Source organism: Apteryx mantelli, chromosome 19 (genome assembly GCF_036417845.1).
Source record: "Apteryx mantelli isolate bAptMan1 chromosome 19, bAptMan1.hap1, whole genome shotgun sequence".
In the NCBI taxonomy this organism is placed as follows: Eukaryota; Metazoa; Chordata; class Aves; order Apterygiformes; family Apterygidae; genus Apteryx; species Apteryx mantelli.
In genome coordinates this window covers 17,745,800-17,763,191 of record NC_089996.1, presented here as the reverse complement: position 1 = coordinate 17,763,191, position 17,392 = coordinate 17,745,800, and the positions used below count along the sequence as shown (strand labels likewise).

The following is a 17,392-nucleotide window of genomic DNA, read 5'->3' as shown; positions in this document are numbered from 1 at the left end:
TTCTTCACTAATAGAAAATGTCTCACATTTGTTTGAGTTTCAGCATGCTTTTTCAGTGCAGAAAGGAACTGAGAGGTACTCTGAAAGCATGAGAGGACATTAAATTACCGTATCGTTTAGCTATATGCTGCAGTTTTCTGTACTTGTAGACTGAGAGCATATTTGCTGCAGTGCTGCTGGCACTGTGTTAGTGCACTTCAAAGCAGCAGGCCTATAATGGTTTGCTACCTTATAAAGTGAAGCCAGCTAAATGGAACAAAGCAGCGATGCATTACAGAGCCTATACAAAATACACACCCAGGACTATGTACCCGCTCTGCCTAGAGCTACACAGCCTTAAGCTATAAGGACAGTCAGTTAATATGCTAAAATTAGCAAACAGCTACTAGATGATGGAGTTAAACTACAGGTCCTGCAAGCCAAGAATAATATCTAGCAATTCTTGGGCTTGGGTGAACTACATGAGTAAGAGGGCAGTACCCAGGAGTCCCCCCCCCAAAATCTTTAAAATAAAATCTGTAATTTAGCATCAACCCTGGACATGATACAGTTGTTTTGAACACAACTAAGAGGACAGGAGCCAGGAGGGCAAGCTCTTACCGCTGCTTTTCTTGATGTTCCATATAGCTAACTTTTTTTTTTTTCAAGAATTGTGATTGCCCCAGTGCTTATCTGCCTGTCAGAAATTCTTCTAGAAGCTCAGCTGGGCTTGAAAGGAAATTAACAGGAAACCCAGCACCCAGGCTCCTAGGACTGCAAAAAGCACTGGCAAAGTGTCTGGTTAGAGCATTACAGCCCATATCTTGGAAAAGTAAGATTATTGAACAGTAATAAGTGAAAATCAAAAGTGCCTCCGAGGTCAAAAAGCAAACCCAGACTTTTTTTTTCCCTCCTAAAACCGAAAGAGGGGCTTAAGACAGTTTTTTTTTTTTTTTTTTTTAAACAACAAACACAGCACCATTAGGAACAAGGAGAGGACAGCATGCCCTGTTATTTTATGACCCATTTTTGACATTTTCACTTATTTCTCAACACTTACTTACACCCACTTATGCGTACACACACACACACACACACACTTTGAGCCTGAGCAAGGTTTAGATGAGTCTAATGATCTGTTTGCATTTTCTAATCTGCATCACAAACTGTTTTATAGTTTACAGCCATGAGCTCATACATAAACCAGAACAGTATGCTGGATAAAAAGAAAACAGCTAGTAGCTGTAGCATGTTCTCATTCAAAGCATTAACAAGAAAGCCCAGAAGAAAGATTAACAGATCATTAAAGAGAATACCTTTATTACCTGCATTAAAGAGAGGCCTTGGCCTACCTTTAGGACAATTACTGTAATGCTCACTGGCAACTTCTGTTCTATATGTTCCAGTTTTCCTTGCTGTTTCTCCAGGGACCTTCTCCATCACATGGTCACATGCATCTTTATCTCTCTAGATATCTGTCTGTATCTGGATATCTTTTACTAGCTGTTCCCATTCATTCCCAATTCAATTCCTTTAGAGGGGCCACAAGAGGCAAGAACTTCATATTAATTTGGAGGCTGGAATTAAATGCTGCCTAACATTTAGTTTTAGCTTTCTCCAGGTTATGATGACAAAAGTAGCTTAAACTCTGGTATTGAGTCTTCCCATTGTATTCAGTCATTATTAGAACAAAATACTTTCCATTATGTTCTGGGAATAGCATCTTCCAGGCTCAATCACTTTGTTAACCAAGTCTTTCAGCAGCTTTCAGAATTTCTGTCTACCCTCATATTGAAATTAAGTTTAGACACTAAGCTGGTAGGTGTTCTGCTAGCTTGCCTTGTGAATTGGAACCAGCACAGAAAGCCAAGGGGAAGGAAAGGGTGTGGCATTTACCAAATAGTCCAGTGATTAGTGTGGGAGAACCAGGTTTAAAAATGCCTCTTTGCCTCATTTAAAGATGAAAACTTGAAACCATGTCTCCTGGAAATATGTGGAAATATTCCACTTTCTTCACACAGACATACACTTTAAAGCTGTAAAGTATTCTGAACAGAATTCCCTGGCCTGTTGGAAAAGTCCTTCTTCTAATAAAGAGCTAAATATTCATTGCCATAGAATTTCAAAATGCCCACTTCCCCACCCCCCACCCCATGTTATGCAGTTTCCCCACAACATCAGAAAGCTCAGTCCTCTCCCTGTCCTACTCACTGTGCCAGAGAAAATGTACAGTCAGAAACAGCTTCTGCAAGAGCAGCGTACACTGTTATAACATGGCAGTGGAGGGACTTTTGCTGTTTGAGAGATCTGGATTATATCCTCAATTAAACAGTGGGATTTTAGAACAGGTCTCTCTCTCAAATATGCAGTCTCATCACAGAATCACTTACCAGTGTGAGAGTCCCAACCAGCTTTAGGCACCTGAATTCAGGAAGGATCTTACACTTGAGAATCCTAAATAGACATATACCTTCACAGAATTAGTATTTAAGGCATGTTCTTCCCCACCCCTTTCCAAGGCATTTCTTAATAGGCAATGCAGCTAGAAACACACTTAAGCTACAACCTGAACTTTCAACAGCCATTGTAGAAGATTAAAACCTCGTAATTAATGAGGTAGAGGACCACTGTATCAATTTCTTAATAACCAGTCCTTGTGAATCAGGAGGCACTATTACAACATGAGTAATGCTGAGCCATTTGCCACTTAAACTGGGCACACCTGCACCTACATTAACTAGGGATTGCTTTCAGGATAGCCAATATGCTAATTATCCTATTTATCTCTAATCAAAAAATTGCAGCCTGCAGACTCAGCAAGATTATGTCCTATTTTGCTCCTATGTCACAGGCCCTTGAGAAGAAATAAAGTATTAAATTTTAATGGGAGTAGGGGGAGGGGAGAACAGCATTCTGCATGTAGAAGCATGCCAGAAATGATCTTTAAAATTACCCACTTACATTTATTTGAGCTTGGGGGAAATGAGATTCCTGCACTTACTCCATTTTCACAGGCACACAAGAAAGAGGAGTACTGCCTTTATTTGGCAACCAGCTTCTCAGACAATATGCATCAGAGAACCAAAAAAAACCCAACCCAACAACAAAAAAAAAGGACAAGTAGTAAATCAAATGAAGACAGAAAACGCTGAATCTCAGCATATATTTACAGGGTACAAACTTTATGTACACACAGACTTCACAGTGACATAAATTCCAAGAGGATGGTATAATAGTCAAAGCTATGGCTGCAGAAGTACTAGAGAACTGGAAGACTGATATCTATGCGATAAAGCACAATGAGATTACCTAGTCTGATCTCCCACATAAGACAGGTCCCCAGGTCTTGCCACTTGAATTCTTGTTTGAATTAGACCATCTCTTGCTCCTGCATCTACCCTTATCTCTATGGCTTTTAATAAGTATATCAAATCCTAATTTTGAACCATGTTTTGCTGTCAAGAAATTGTCTTACTTGCATTAGGAATTTACCTAACTTCTAACCACTGAATCTCATACTTTTCTCTTAGAGGTTGATATATCTCTATTAGCCTGTTTCTGTTCCCAAGACAATTAATTTAGACTGATCAAGTTATTCTATAAGATAATCTAAAGCTAGGTTGTTCTATTAGAGCCTACAAAACCTTGAATTTAATTTACAGACCAAGTAAATGGGAATGCAGCAGCCAAAACAATAGCAGTTGAAGAGCAAAGCTCATGTGCAGAGCACAGAGTAATCCATCTCTGTTCTCTAAGAGTATCAGAGATAAGTGGAAGTCAATTCCATACAATTTTTTAAAATACTGCAAATTAACACTTAATGGACTACTGGAAAAAAAAAAAAGCTCACCTGTATTAATCTCAGCTCTCACAATGCATGGCACAAGAAAAGGGTGAGAGCACTGTCATGTGGAGCACACTGCTCCCCCATTCTCACCTATTTCTCTTCCTATATAAAGTAATGAAGAAGAAGGCATAAGATCCTTGAATAGCCAAATTAAGTTGGTTTATTTATTTTTTTCTTCAAGAAGATCTATACTTGAACTGCTCCAACACAACACTCCCATAATGGCAGTTTGTGCCACTTTTGTGCTAATTAAAAGTGAACTGCCTTCACCAAAAGAACCTTCCTTCAAACTGTTCTTCCTTTATCCCTAGCCAGGTCAGGCTAAAAGAGGAGAATTTACACTGCATGAGCACACCATAAATTATGGCCTACCACTGGCAACTCCTTCCCTTTCAATCAAAGGTGCTGAACAAGTTAATGAAATACACTTAAATGAAGTTCCTCTGGACATATCTTAGCCATATCAACATGCTGCAAATACCACAAAACTTCATCCCCTGAATTAGCTGGGTGGTCACAGGGAATCCCTGAAAACTCATCTTATGGGAGTCATCTTACTGAGTGTTACTCTTTCCCCCTGGAAATTTAAGATTATTCTAATCGCGGTAATTTGGGGAAGGTTTATGAATGGGAGTTATACAGAACTGTATCCCTGCTATGTTGTATTTCCTAATCTTTGGACTGGCAAGTTGTTAGGACTGAAGTGGGAGATGAGCAAAATCTAGAGGAAATATGCCTGGACAGCCCTGACTCACATCTAGAAGACTCTAGTACAACAGCAGCTCCCTTCACAGGCTACCCAAAAGAGGTACATGCCGATAATTCTACACAAAATCATATGCCAGTGACACTTGAAAAATGCCAGTGAACTGAGCAGTAAGAAAGGAATGTTCTATCTGTCCAAAAGAGGTTGTAAGCATTTTTATCTGCAGATAAGAAACTGATAATCTTTGTCTTAGCTATGGAACTGCTCTGGGATACAGCGGAATTCCTGTTTCGATGAGTGAGAAACCGCTACTGCCACCTAGTGGGCTTTATGCTGACTGCTAAAGAATACTTGCTTTTAGCCACCTCCCAAATAGGAAAATGAAACTCTCACAAGAGCAGACAACTGCTAGAGGTTGAAAGAGCAGAGATTCTCAAGAGAGCATGCTGAAGAGGCAAAAGACCTCTGTTTACAACTGACGATTCCTCCAGTAGAAAGCCTACAGGAAGGGACAAAAGGAGCCAAATAAAATCAAGACAGCTGAAGATGTGTATCAGAAAAGATAGCCAACTGACACAATGCACTGAATTGGGTTGCAAAACCTTCTTTTCAAGACTAGGGTGCAAGATCTTTTCCTTAGAAATTGTATCACTAGCCCATTTGAACTAGGAGGAAAGTATCTAATCTGAAAGCAAGAAGGTTTAAATACTACAACAGAATTTAATGGCTTTGCTTCAGCATGAACAGAAGGCATTAAAATTACTTTCCCAGCATTTCTACAAGGACCTACAATAATTTACCTGAGGACTCAACTTGCCTTTCTCTCAAAACTGGCCATCTGTATGCCTGACTCAAAGTTCTTGATTAACTAGCTCCCTCCTTTCCCTCCTTTAAAATGGGATATTTTCTCCATGCCAAATGGAAGACATTTAACCAAAGACCTCACAGGAAGTATTGCTTCCATTTTCGGCACCTAAGTCAGAAAAAGCAGAGTGCCAGAGGGAGAGAGCACTGCCGCAAATCAGCAGCTGTGTACAAAAAAGCAGTGTGGGATTTTGCTGTTAGAACATTTCCTCAAACTGCCCTTTCTTCACTGTCCATCCAAGCTACATCTCCAACCAGAAAAGAAGTGGCCTGCCAAAAATCATCAAGCTTAGCAGAAAACCAATGGCTTGAGATAAAGATACCTAAAAACCAACTTTAACACAAAACCCCAAACACTGCAACACTGCAAAGCTTTTTAATCCTGCGGTTTAATGCACTAGAAATAACATCTTATATATATACACACACATTAAAAAAAAAAAAAAAAAGCATTAACAATAACATCTGTAGTCAATTGCCAGTCCAGCCAGATCCAGCTGGATCAAAATTCTTAGCTTGCCTTATGAATTAGGTAAATGCAAGGCTGCAGTAACTTCAGAACATTCAGTGCATATCTCCTTTCATTAACACAGAATATGCATGCACACACCTGGGCTGCCACCTTTAATCCCTTTATAAAAGGGAAAGCAGAATAAATGCACCTGGAAAGCAGACACCTAGACTGGCTGCTTTCAGCTCTGCCCCAGGACTTGCATGTTATTTTATGGCATTTATCCATGCTGCCAGAAGTAACTGTTGCACATGTTGGGAAACCATCACACACTGTGGCAGAAAGACTGGACAAACAGCAGTATTTGTATAAGGTAGAGATTTACTGCTATGGTAACACTGGGCCCCAAAGCCAGGTCATGTGCAGGTGGGAAACAAATCAAGAAATAGGTCTTTGAAAACAGAGGCCAGACAGAAAGAACCTGGATCCAGGTGAACACAACAACCTAAAATACAGGCCTGTGACTGAATGCATGGAAGCAGTGCCATGTGTTCAGGTATAAGTAAAAAAAAAAATCCTTAAGAGTTTCTTGAAAGAATCTCTTCTTCCATCAGAACTCTAGCTCCATAATTGAGAGCAATGCACTTACAGTTTATCTGAAATAAAGAGAAAGCAGAGCACTGCTCAGAATCAAGGCAATACTTTCAGGCCAGCAAAATTCATCTTTGATCACACCTGTCCATTCAACTTAACACTATTTTTTGCAGCGTTGAACCAAGAAAATTAATAGCAGCTGAAAAACCCTCTAATCAGCATCTGTATGAATAACCTAACAACTGTTCACGGAGCGGTGGATGAAGGAGAATGGAGGGAAATGTCCTACCAGCACTGAAATGATAACCTATTGCAGGGATGCCATTTTTAGAAAGAATTTCTTTTCTATGAGAATTAAAGTTACTGGAATATTCATATTATCCACCATCAGCCCTGACCCTCTCAACCCAGGCAAGAAGTGAGGGAGCCAGGGACAGTTTGTGAAGCTCAGCAGTTTTTGGGTGAGACACTGGATACAGTCCTGGAGGGACCACTTCTTTTGGTAGCGCCTGAAGTTTTTCACATGTTGGTGCTCATTCGGGATTGGCTGTTAGCTGGAGTAAGCTCCCCTTGGCTACCTTCTCTTGGAGGAGACTGCAACAAGAAGACCAAAACACATGCTAGTTAGCGACACGTGTACATATGCTACACAGAGTGCTTCCGGAGAAACCAAACGAAGAAGAGGTGAATCACAGCAGGATAGTAGCAGAAGGAGAGCCTACCCCCAACTCACAAATAACGATGGCTTTGGCAAGGTTTTGTGTTTATAATTTTTACAGCTACTGTTCACAAGAACTGTTCATAATTAAGTCAAATCAGACGTTTGAAACCACTTTTGTTTACTATTTACAAGGTGCAGTGGGCCCCCACAAGTTGAATAAAAAACCTGCTGGTAGTTGAATCTTTTCTGGCACTTATTTATCAGGGAGATTAATATACTACAGAAAATAACACTTTCTGCTGCAGGTGGCCGATTCTCCCCCAGGGCTTTCTTTTGGAACTGCATCCTAGAAGAAATACTTCAAACAAAAATGCTTTTATATTTCTTCTATTGAAAAAAAAGTTATTTAAATAATTTTTCTTTATTTTGGTAAGATAAGATATGTGTACCAAGAATTAGCCAGAATCAATTAGTCAGAATCAACTCAAGCATACAGACTTCAGAGTACACTCTACATTGCACAAGTTGGTCAGTGTACTGGCTAGAAATTCTTGTTTCTTCTGTATTTATTATTTAATATAGTAAGAATGTGTCCATTCATGAGCACAATAAATCCACTCCCCTCCAGAATCTTCAATTCACCAATGTTTGCATTTTCTGTTTAAAAAAAAAAAAAAAGTAACACTGCTTCAGATTCCACATTTAACATGCCCATACCTTGACATGTATCTGGTTGCGCAGGACTGCTGCCCGCAGGATCATAGCTTTGGCACGTCGCTGAAACTCTTTGCCCATTAGTAAAGACTTCTCGAAAGTGGTGCTGCGCTGGTCTACGTCTCGAGCATAAAGAATCTGTAACCAATACAGAAAACTGGATGCAGGAGCTATGACAGGGTTCCATACCAGAAAGCCCTTTCTGCACAAGGGAACAAGGCTGAGGTATCATGGAGTCTGAGTTTCCATGCAGATCCACCCTACTGAAAATACCAGTCACTACAGATGAATGCAACTTCAAAGTCTCCCAGGAATGGAGAATTTCTAAATACTAGTACAGCTGCTCACTCCAGTCCACAACCTGTGGCTCAGGTGCACTGACCTTACTGTGCGAGTCTATTCTGGCATTGATCAGTCCCTCCAGGATCAGCTGAGTAAGTTCATCTTCCAGAGCAGCCACTGTGGTATTAAAAGCAGTGGCCATCTTGCGCATGTCTGCTGACACATAGGGGCTGAAGTACTAGAAAGAAAGAAATATTTAGTTGCCAAGTGTACTCCCCACCTTCTAAAACACTGTAAGAAAAGCAATTAGGAAGAGATTTCCTACCTCGCTGTTCATCTATCTCTCAGGATTACAGGAACAATTACCTGGATAAGGGCACGATTTCGAATTTGGGTATAAAGTGTCCTGACATGAGGTGCAAGGTACATATCCAGCAGCAGGTTGTCCTACGCAAAAAAACAAAAACAAAAAAATCAGAAGCAGAGAAGCAGCCTAGAAAAAAATATTATTCTTATGTTCTTAAGCATGCATATGTATATACTTAAACCTTAAGGATATTAATATCCACTACAGCAACACAAGACTATAAAATAATATGAAATAAAAGAACAATATATTAAAAAAAATATATAATTTCTCCTCACCCTCCACTGCCAAACTACTCCCAGTTTCCATTCACCATCTCAGGAGGCAGAAGGGATAGCAAAAAGAGCTGAGCATGGAACACACTCCTAGTAGCTACTTTTAATATTCACTGCCTCTCACAAAAGGCCACAGAAAGGGAACTCTTAGGGTCTGTTTCTGCACTGCTCCCCTGCAACTCACCTTCATTTCATCCAGCATCTTCAGGCATGAAGCATATTTGGATTCATAAAACTTGAAGATGATGTCACGAACCTGTGGCTCCAGCTCCAAAAACAATTTGAAGGAGCTACAGATAAACAGGCAGTGATCAGACCTTGGAACCCACCACTGAGATACCCCCACAACCTCATCACTCCAAATTACAAGGTTACAAACTCTCACTATCATTTAAAGACTCCAAAAATTTACTCTCTAAAAATTTACTCTCTAACAGACCAGAGAGACCATTTTCAGCAGGGCAGGGAGTCTGGAAGAGAGAGAGGTGCAGCACAGCATCAGAGCTGTGGCAAAGGCAGGCAAGAGACTTTGCCAAAACAAGTAGTAGAAATGTTTGTCTGCACAAGGCAAGAAAACAGGTGGGACAGGTCAGAATCAAGACACACCATCAGAAGACATAGACAACATTGGTGTGTGCCGTGTTCTGTGCTAGCCAGCTTTGTGTTCCCTTTCAAAAGCACAATCTCCTCTAAGTACAGCATGCCATAGGTAGGTTCAGCATGCAACTGTCTCAGGAAAACAACATAATTTAAGTGGGGGAGACCTTTGGGATGCACATCCTTTCTCAGTGCTCTCCCAATTCTCCACCCCAGATTTCTGAACTCTGGGACCTTACCTTATGAGCCAGCCAAAGAAAAAAATGTCAGTGTAATGCCCCTTTTTCCACATCAATTTAAAATTACTGCTTCCATACCCTTAGCTGTCAAGAATTTAGCATCGGAATCATTTAATCTATGATGCACAAACGTCCATGTTCTTCCAAAACCTGTAATTCTCATAACTTTGCATATTTTGCAGTTAGATTATCATATTAATCAAAGCTGTATTAACAATTATTAGTTTGTATTAATATGATTAACATACACCAAAACAAGTCATAACATGAAGGCAAATTATCTTACAGCTGCCTTCTATAATGCTGTCTCACTCCGATTTAAGATCCGACGTTGGCAGCTGCTAAGATACAGAAAAGTGGGCTATGCAGATATGACCTGGGTCGGAGACTTCTGTTATATTACAAAAATTTCAGCTGTGACTAACCACTGTGATAGTGAAATCTCACCTAACACTAATTTCTAAGGCTCAGTGGTTCTTTCTCTCCTGTAAGAGACTGCTACTCCTGTCAGAATCCATTCTCAAACCAGAGCCCATGTCCCAAAAGATGTCCTGTACTGTACAAATTCTTCTCAAGGCATCACTCACCTGCTGGAGATAACATTTCGTTGTAGTTCCTGGCGGTCAAAGGTAGCAAGGGCACAGAGACCACCATACACAGCCACATTGCTAGGAGATAACAGCTAGAGAGAGAGAGAGAGAGAGAGAGAGAGAGAGAGAAAGAGAGAGATCTGAACTGGAGCACTAACTACCAAAATGGCAGAAGTCTGGAATTAGGTATCCTACCCCAGGCATTTCCTTCACCCAGTGACAAGACTAGTCCTTGCCAAATGCAGTGGAAGCACTCAACATGCTCTCAGGCATTCATTCAACCTGAGGAGTGAATGCCCACTGCTAACAGCAGAAACCAATGCCAGCAACCAGTCTTTTGACTGGACTACACAGGTGCACGTATCCCACACAGAATACCTATGTGACATACAGTAGACTGTTTAGAGAACTCAAGAACAGAGTGGTTTTTTTTTTGTAAAACATGATTCACAACACCATCAAAACATATAGGAGTGCTGTGAGGATAACTACAGCATCTGAATTTTACAATCTAATACTTAGAACAATTACATCCCTTCTAAGACCTGCACACAGTGCCCTCTTGGTCCTCACCTCAGGGAAATCACAATGATCAAATGATGCCAACAAGAAGCACTTTGCTGCCTGTTTGTACTTCCGAGCAGCTAGTTCAGCCAAGCCTAGAAACCAGAAAAAAGTTAGTACTCTGTCTATGATAGTACACAAAGTAGGAGAAATTGCAAAATCTATGGAGTAGAATGGGCCCCACAAGGTTGCTTGGGCCTTCACTTTTGAAGTGAAACAGACTCTTGGCCAGTATCTGGCATCTTGTAGACTACATTGACTCACACTGGCATCCCCTCTGAAGAAGCTTAGGGAGAAGAAAGAAAATTCAAAACCTAGTCAGCAGTTCTATCTCATCAGTTTTAATATTTCTGCATTTCTGGTGAGAAAATATGACACATGGCAAATATAAGAGAACAAATCAAGCACACTCTGCTGTCAAAGAGCCCTGTGGACAGCTAACAGGCAGAAAGAAGGGCAGAAAAATCCAGGAAGCTGAGGGATTCACTCACCTGCTGCACATTTCAGTTTGGTGAGAATTGCTTGTGTCTGACTGTCTCTTTCTCCTCTTTGCTAGAGGATGGAAAAAAGCAGTAATGAGCAAGTAGTGTGAAAACCTTTTTGATTACAGCTGTCCTTGGGATAGTTCATCCTAACAGTTAACTTACAGATCTCAACATCAAGATAACTTAATTTCACCTGTCTTGGGAAATATGGCAAGAACTGAAATGGATACTGAGGATGGGAAATCTCTTAGCATTTACCATGACTTAGATTTCCTAGGCACATACCATGTGGAGATAAGCAGCAATGAACCTTAAAAGGAATAGTATACAAGTCAGGGAATGGACAGATTAGAGGAAGAACAGACTGAGAGTCTTAGAGGGAACTAATCCTAAAGGGGGAAAGGGAGAAATCCCACTACAAATTTTGGAGACAGAAAGCAAAGGGAAAATGCAAGTTAAAAAGCAGAACCTTACCTCTGCAATTTCTGGTGTAGACTCAGCCTTGCTTACATAGCTCAGAACATGAGACCAATTCTGGAGGTAGACACTGACCTGCAGACAGCCAGAAAGACAGCACAGATCAAGGCATGAATAAACAGTGTTACCTGCATAAGCTCTCTCATTACAGATGCAAGAGGTGTAACTGGGCCCCCATGGACTGCACAATAGGTGTCAGAAAAACTCCAATTACCATTCTCTGCAGATCCTCCTACCTTAATAACATTGAGGCACATGTTGATAACATGTTTAGCACTGGTGCAGTAATCACGGGCTCGCGAGTAACATTTGAGAGCGTTGCTAAGGTCCCCACAGTCAAGGTAATGATCACCTAAGTCATCATGGCCTCTCCTGGAGCACAGGAATTAAAATACCAATGAATTGTGAACTCAGAAAGTGCAGAAAAGAAAAGGGACACAGAGTCAGTTTGCTTGAAACAAGTAACTCAGCACACTGACCTAAGGCACTGAATGCAGTTGACATCCTGTGTTAGGTGCCTGGAAGAGCAAAATGCTCTCCCTTGCTTCAGCAGAGCCTTCTACATCTCACCTGATACTCTCCTTGATGGAGTTCCCTTTGTAATTTTTCAGATCTGTGTCCAGTTTCTCCAGTTTAAGAAGAGCTTTTTTGCGTGTAGCTTCAACCCAAGCTGTGTCAAGAGGAGGGGGTTCGACTCCACTATCAGGGACAGCATCAGGTGTGTTCTGCAGTTCTCTGAAAAGAAAGAGTTTGAACTGGGCTATTATGCTGCAAGCTTTTCAAAACAGAGGTCTGATAAGTACATGGCACCGTTATCCTAACAAATGGTACCACATACACCAAACAGACCAAAAAAAAAAAAAGGTGGGGAGGGGAAAGAAAAGGAAAAAATGGCTGCTATGATTTGCAGTGAAATAGCAACAGAAGCATCAGATGTTTACAAATTCTTCTCAAAATTACCCTAATGATCCTTTGTAGATATTTTATTAACAAGCAAGTTCTTCTTAATTTTAAAGAAAAAGCCAACCTATTCTATAAATCAATAAGTCATTATGCCACAAATCAAGCAAGTTAGTAACAGTGCTGCAAGTAATTATTACATTCTATTAACTTCTAAAGAGTCATAAAATCCAATCAAACGTATGGGACACAATACACATGTGTTTCTGAGTTCTCTCCCCAACTATGTTGCAAGGGCTTGATAGCAAAGCTACACTGTACAGATGCTACGCTACTTCTTTTAATGAGGTATCTACAATGGAGTGCAAGTCAAAGAAAACCTAATCCTGGAGAGTAATATAACTCCATCGAGCTCAAATCAACATTTTTACTTGCACTGAACTCCTTTTCCAACATTTTAACCAGAAAAACAATTTTTTTTTTTTAAGCCAACAGTCCTTTCCACATATAAGAAAGTAATGAGTATGCTGTCATATAGACATGGTAAAAGGCTCCCAGAGCAAAACAGACAAGAAATCAGCAAATGTGCATACCAACAAAAAAAAATGTGAAGACAGGAATTATGGATGGATAAGTGAAGTATCAAAGGCAATCATCAACAGACTATCCTTAATTGTAAAGCTGTCATTAGGAAAAAACATGGCAATGATGCAAACATTTAAATAAGGTGTTAATTTACAAACACAAGAGCATCTAGAAGAAGCTTAATCTCCAGAGTTTTCCTTAGGAGAGACAAGTGTGTTCATTAACATTTGAAGCAGCTACAAGGACTAATCTCTCCTCATCACCTACCTGTAGCCCTTTAAAACATTAAGGCTCCACACTGAAATAGTAAGCTTTTTGTGTTTAATCTTCAGAAAAGCACCAAATCTTAGCCTAGAAACATATAGTTCATTGTTATCAAATTCTAAGGGCCAAGATAATTTGTATAAGCAACATTCCACTATTACGTGCAAAGTTTCCTCCTGTGGCACATCTGTCTTAATACAGTCAAAGCAGCTCTCCCATGTTCCCATCTCTTTCTCAGTACCTGGTGGCCTCAGACAATTTTCTGTGGATTTCCTCGTACACATCAACATTGAAAGTTCTCTGGACAAATGACAGTGCCATCTTGAGAGCCTCCACTCGCAGCTGTGGGCAGTGATCAGCAATAAATTGCAGCCGCTCAATTCGCATAAGACCGCTGTAACTCGATGCATACTGCTCCAAATCCTGCAAACAAGATCTGGTCTCAGAAGGCAAAGATGGCAACACTAACTCACACTGTGACTTTGCCCGGATTTCATCATTTGAGCTGAAGTTTCCCAGACCAGACACCCATCCTTGACAGTTTTTCCCTAAAAAATAGTTTCCAAATGAGAATTTGCACTCTTTTACTCATACTAACTTCTTAAAACATCTCCTTAGAGAACTACTAGGATCACTTACTTTTGGGGAAGGATCTGAGATTTACAATTCTGAACATGTAATAAATTTTAAGCCTTTGGGAGAAGAGCTAAAAATCACTTTACATGTGGCCAGTAAAGACATGCTAAAGCCTTGCTGGTAGATTTCCCAAAGAAAAGAAGTACAAATGTAAACAAACATAACAATGTTCAGGGCCAAATCTAGCACTTGGGCATCAGGAAACACTAGATTCGGGTTGCCTGTCCACACTTAATTTGTTCCCTTCTGTGTGCCAAAATTAAGACACAGTTATAGATGTCATGATCACATTTTCTAACGTGACTCTTCCGTGATTTAGTGAAAGAATGAACTTACTCTGAGACTGAAACAGGACTGTGTGCACTGAAGACCTGTCTTTAGGATTCCTGCTTTATTTGCTGCAGAATCTGAGAAATACAAAAGCAGGAGCATTCCTTCTTCCAGTGTTTCATGTCTGAGGCTGCACAATACTCCTGACATCTCTGAGCAATTTCAACTTTACTCCTCGACTCTTTGAATGTCAAAGGGGTATTATGTTCCTTCACATCATATAATCATGGTGAAAATAAAATCCCTAATGTCTGTGAAACATTCAGATGCTATACTAACAAGCAAGACAAAAAGGCTAAAAACATAATTACATCATCATTCTATCTTCAGAACAAAATTTAAATGCAGTGAAATCAAACAAGGTATCAGCCCATACACTGAATAAAGAATTAATGAGGGCTGTGCAGAAAACAGTGAATGACCATATGACAACTGTATTACAAGGCACAGGGACAAGAGGGGCAAATTGGAGCTTCAGAGGTTATATGAGATCCAGACCTTTCCAACTGAGTGCTTTATTTTGCAATTTTAATGTTGCTTTAACCTTTTTTTTAATTAACATTTTTGTTCTCTTCTGTGGCATTCATCTCCCACTACTGCAGAACTGATACACAGAAATTGGCCAAAATCTCAAACCATGAATTAAAAATTGAAGAAACTGATACTAGCAAATGCAGCCCTTAACAACTTGACAGCTCTGTGAGTTTTAGCCAGTCTCCAGAGGATCACGACACAAGGAAAGAATTCTATCCTAATTATATACTTAAAGCATCTGAGCTTAGCTCTGCAGAGAAAAGGACACATCTTTAAATAAAGGAAAGATGTCTCTATAAGTAATCAGAGATGTACTAAACGTTTCAGAATGCAATCTATATCAAGCAAACAGCACACAGCAAACCACAGCACAGCACTTCCTCCTTCATCAGAAAGTGGAGTAGAGAGCAGACAAAGAGCTACAGAAGAAGTCACTGTTATTCTTATCACACCTTGCTTACAAGAGAGTCTATTAATTTCTAAACAGAAAATTGACAAGGAGTAAAATGAAGGCATCTTCCAAAAACCTGAAAGGAAGAGGCCATGCCCAAGAAATGTAACCCTTCTGCCTTCAACCAGCACATACCAGAGTGGGGTTTTCCACCACATAGTTGATATCAGGTGCATTCTGCTGATCTTCTTGTGGATCTACGTCAATCTGCATGGGCTCTACTGCACCCTAGAACAGCAAATTTAGTCAAAAGTAGCTTATTACATTTGAGCAGGAAACAACTATGTGACTCAATCTGTTAAAGACTTACTTAAATACACATGAAATTATAAAAATGAAAGACTACCCTTCAGCTTTTATACATATTCATGATTTTTTTCTAGCGATGCCATTGCTCAGCATGAAGCTTCCTCTAAAAAAAGCAGCACTAATTCTCACCTTTCATACAGAGCATTTTCCTTCTTTCAGAAGTTCATCAAGCAAGTGATAAGGCATCAAAGTGAAGGGGTCAGTATACCTGATGCTACATAGCATCTCAGGGTGCATGCTAAATTCCAAAAGACATTCCATTTCTCTTTCTTGAGTGAGAGTTGGGGTTTCACCCACTGTCAGCTCACATACTGATTTGACTCGCGTCTCCAAGATTTAAGAAAAATCTCACAAAATTTGAAGTAAAGCAAGGAAAGTGCATATAAGTTTGTGTCAAAATTTGCCATTTTTTGTATGAGGGAGAGGGATGGAGTACCAAGGGAGAGTCTAATTGTCCAGATAACCACTCAGGAAAACAGCATTGCCAATATTGTTTAGGTTGCCATGTACCAAGACCATTGCTTTTCCCACCTTTCTCCAATTTATTTCTTTGCTTAAGTGTTGTGGTTGCTTTTTTGGGGGCTGTATTTGCCTACCACAGAAAAATCTGATCTATGACTTAGATGCCTTAGGATCCAGCGTTACAGAAACTAACAATAACTCCAGCTAGTGAAACAGAATGACTTGTGTCCTGCCACCCTGGTAGGCTGTGCTCTGCATTTCTTCCTAAACTCCCAGATGAGGAAAAGCACAAGTGGATTAAAAGACTCACTAGGAGATACAAATTGAGACATTTTCAAGCTAGCTATTTATTTTGGAAAGAAAATAAAAGGTTTACTTAATAACTACTCACAAAGCAAATAAAATAACGCTCACTCCCCAAGACTTTCTGAGCCCAGAAGAGTGCCCTGTTTGAAGGTACCTCATAAAGCATCGTACAAGCTGACAAGCTGGCACTCAAGCTGAAGTCTCCTGCCGTACTCGGGAGGAAGAGATCTGACCTACTGCTGCAGGGGGTGCAGTACAGATCTGTCACTGATGAAGAAGCTGAGGTGGGTGCTGAACTATCCCTCATCCTGTCCTGACTTTCTGCACCCCCTCGCCCTGATACAGAACTTGCTGGCTGCTAAAGGGAAGAAAGACAGTTAACTCGCAAAGGGAACAGCTGCGTGGCTACAGAAGTTTCAGGTTCAGCAGAGCAACCCCCTTCGGGCTTCTACCGCTTTACCTCTTTACTGCGGCCCCTCTTCACGCCCGCTTTATTGCGCCCTTCTCTACCACCCGAGCTCCAGCCACAGCGCACACAGAGCGAAAAATAACCAGGGGGCCGCTGCGGGGCCCCTCGGCTGCGCGCGCTCGCCACAAACGGCGGCGGCGGCACAAACGGGTCCCGAAGGGCCGGCGACTGCGCCGCCGCTGCGGGGGCAGCGGGGTCGGCCGCGGGCGGCTCCCCGCGGCGCGGCGCGGCGCAGCGCAGCGACGGCCGCGGGCCGACGGCCAGGCCAGGCCGCGCCGCACGGAGGCCGGGCCGGGCCGACGGCCGCCCCGTGCGGGGACGCGCCGAGCGGGGACGCGGCAAGCCAGACGCGGCGGGCCCGTACCTGCAAGTTAAAGACCTGGACGGGCAGCGGCATCCTTCCCCTCGCACCGCCGCTTCCGGCTGACCTCCCAGCGTCTACCTCCGGCCCAAC

General features: G+C 41.3%; 1 protein-coding gene across 3 annotated transcripts; it reads right to left on the bottom strand.

Moving 5' to 3' along the window:
• Positions 1-3,127: 3,127 nt before the first annotated feature.
• On the bottom strand, positions 3,128-17,360 carry GPS1 (G protein pathway suppressor 1). 3 transcript variants are annotated; one of them, XM_067308116.1, is made up of 14 exons: positions 17,303-17,360; positions 15,528-15,620; positions 13,683-13,864; positions 12,263-12,427; positions 11,929-12,064; positions 11,690-11,767; positions 11,222-11,282; positions 10,740-10,825; positions 10,164-10,258; positions 8,925-9,030; positions 8,465-8,545; positions 8,199-8,336; positions 7,820-7,954; positions 3,128-7,035 (listed from the first exon to the last, which is right to left on the bottom strand). In XM_067308116.1, the coding sequence occupies exons 1-14, from the start codon at positions 17,333-17,335 to the stop codon at positions 6,961-6,963; spliced, it is 1,464 nt and encodes a 487-aa protein (XP_067164217.1). In that variant the 5' UTR covers positions 17,336-17,360; the 3' UTR covers positions 3,128-6,960. The 3 variants fall into 3 exon arrangements, with proteins under 3 accessions (XP_067164217.1, XP_067164218.1, XP_067164219.1); XM_067308117.1 differs by lacking the exon at positions 17,303-17,360 and adding an exon at positions 15,831-15,852; XM_067308118.1 differs by lacking the exon at positions 17,303-17,360 and adding an exon at positions 14,414-14,484 and having other exon boundaries at positions 15,528-15,610.
• Positions 17,361-17,392: the final 32 nt, after the last annotated feature.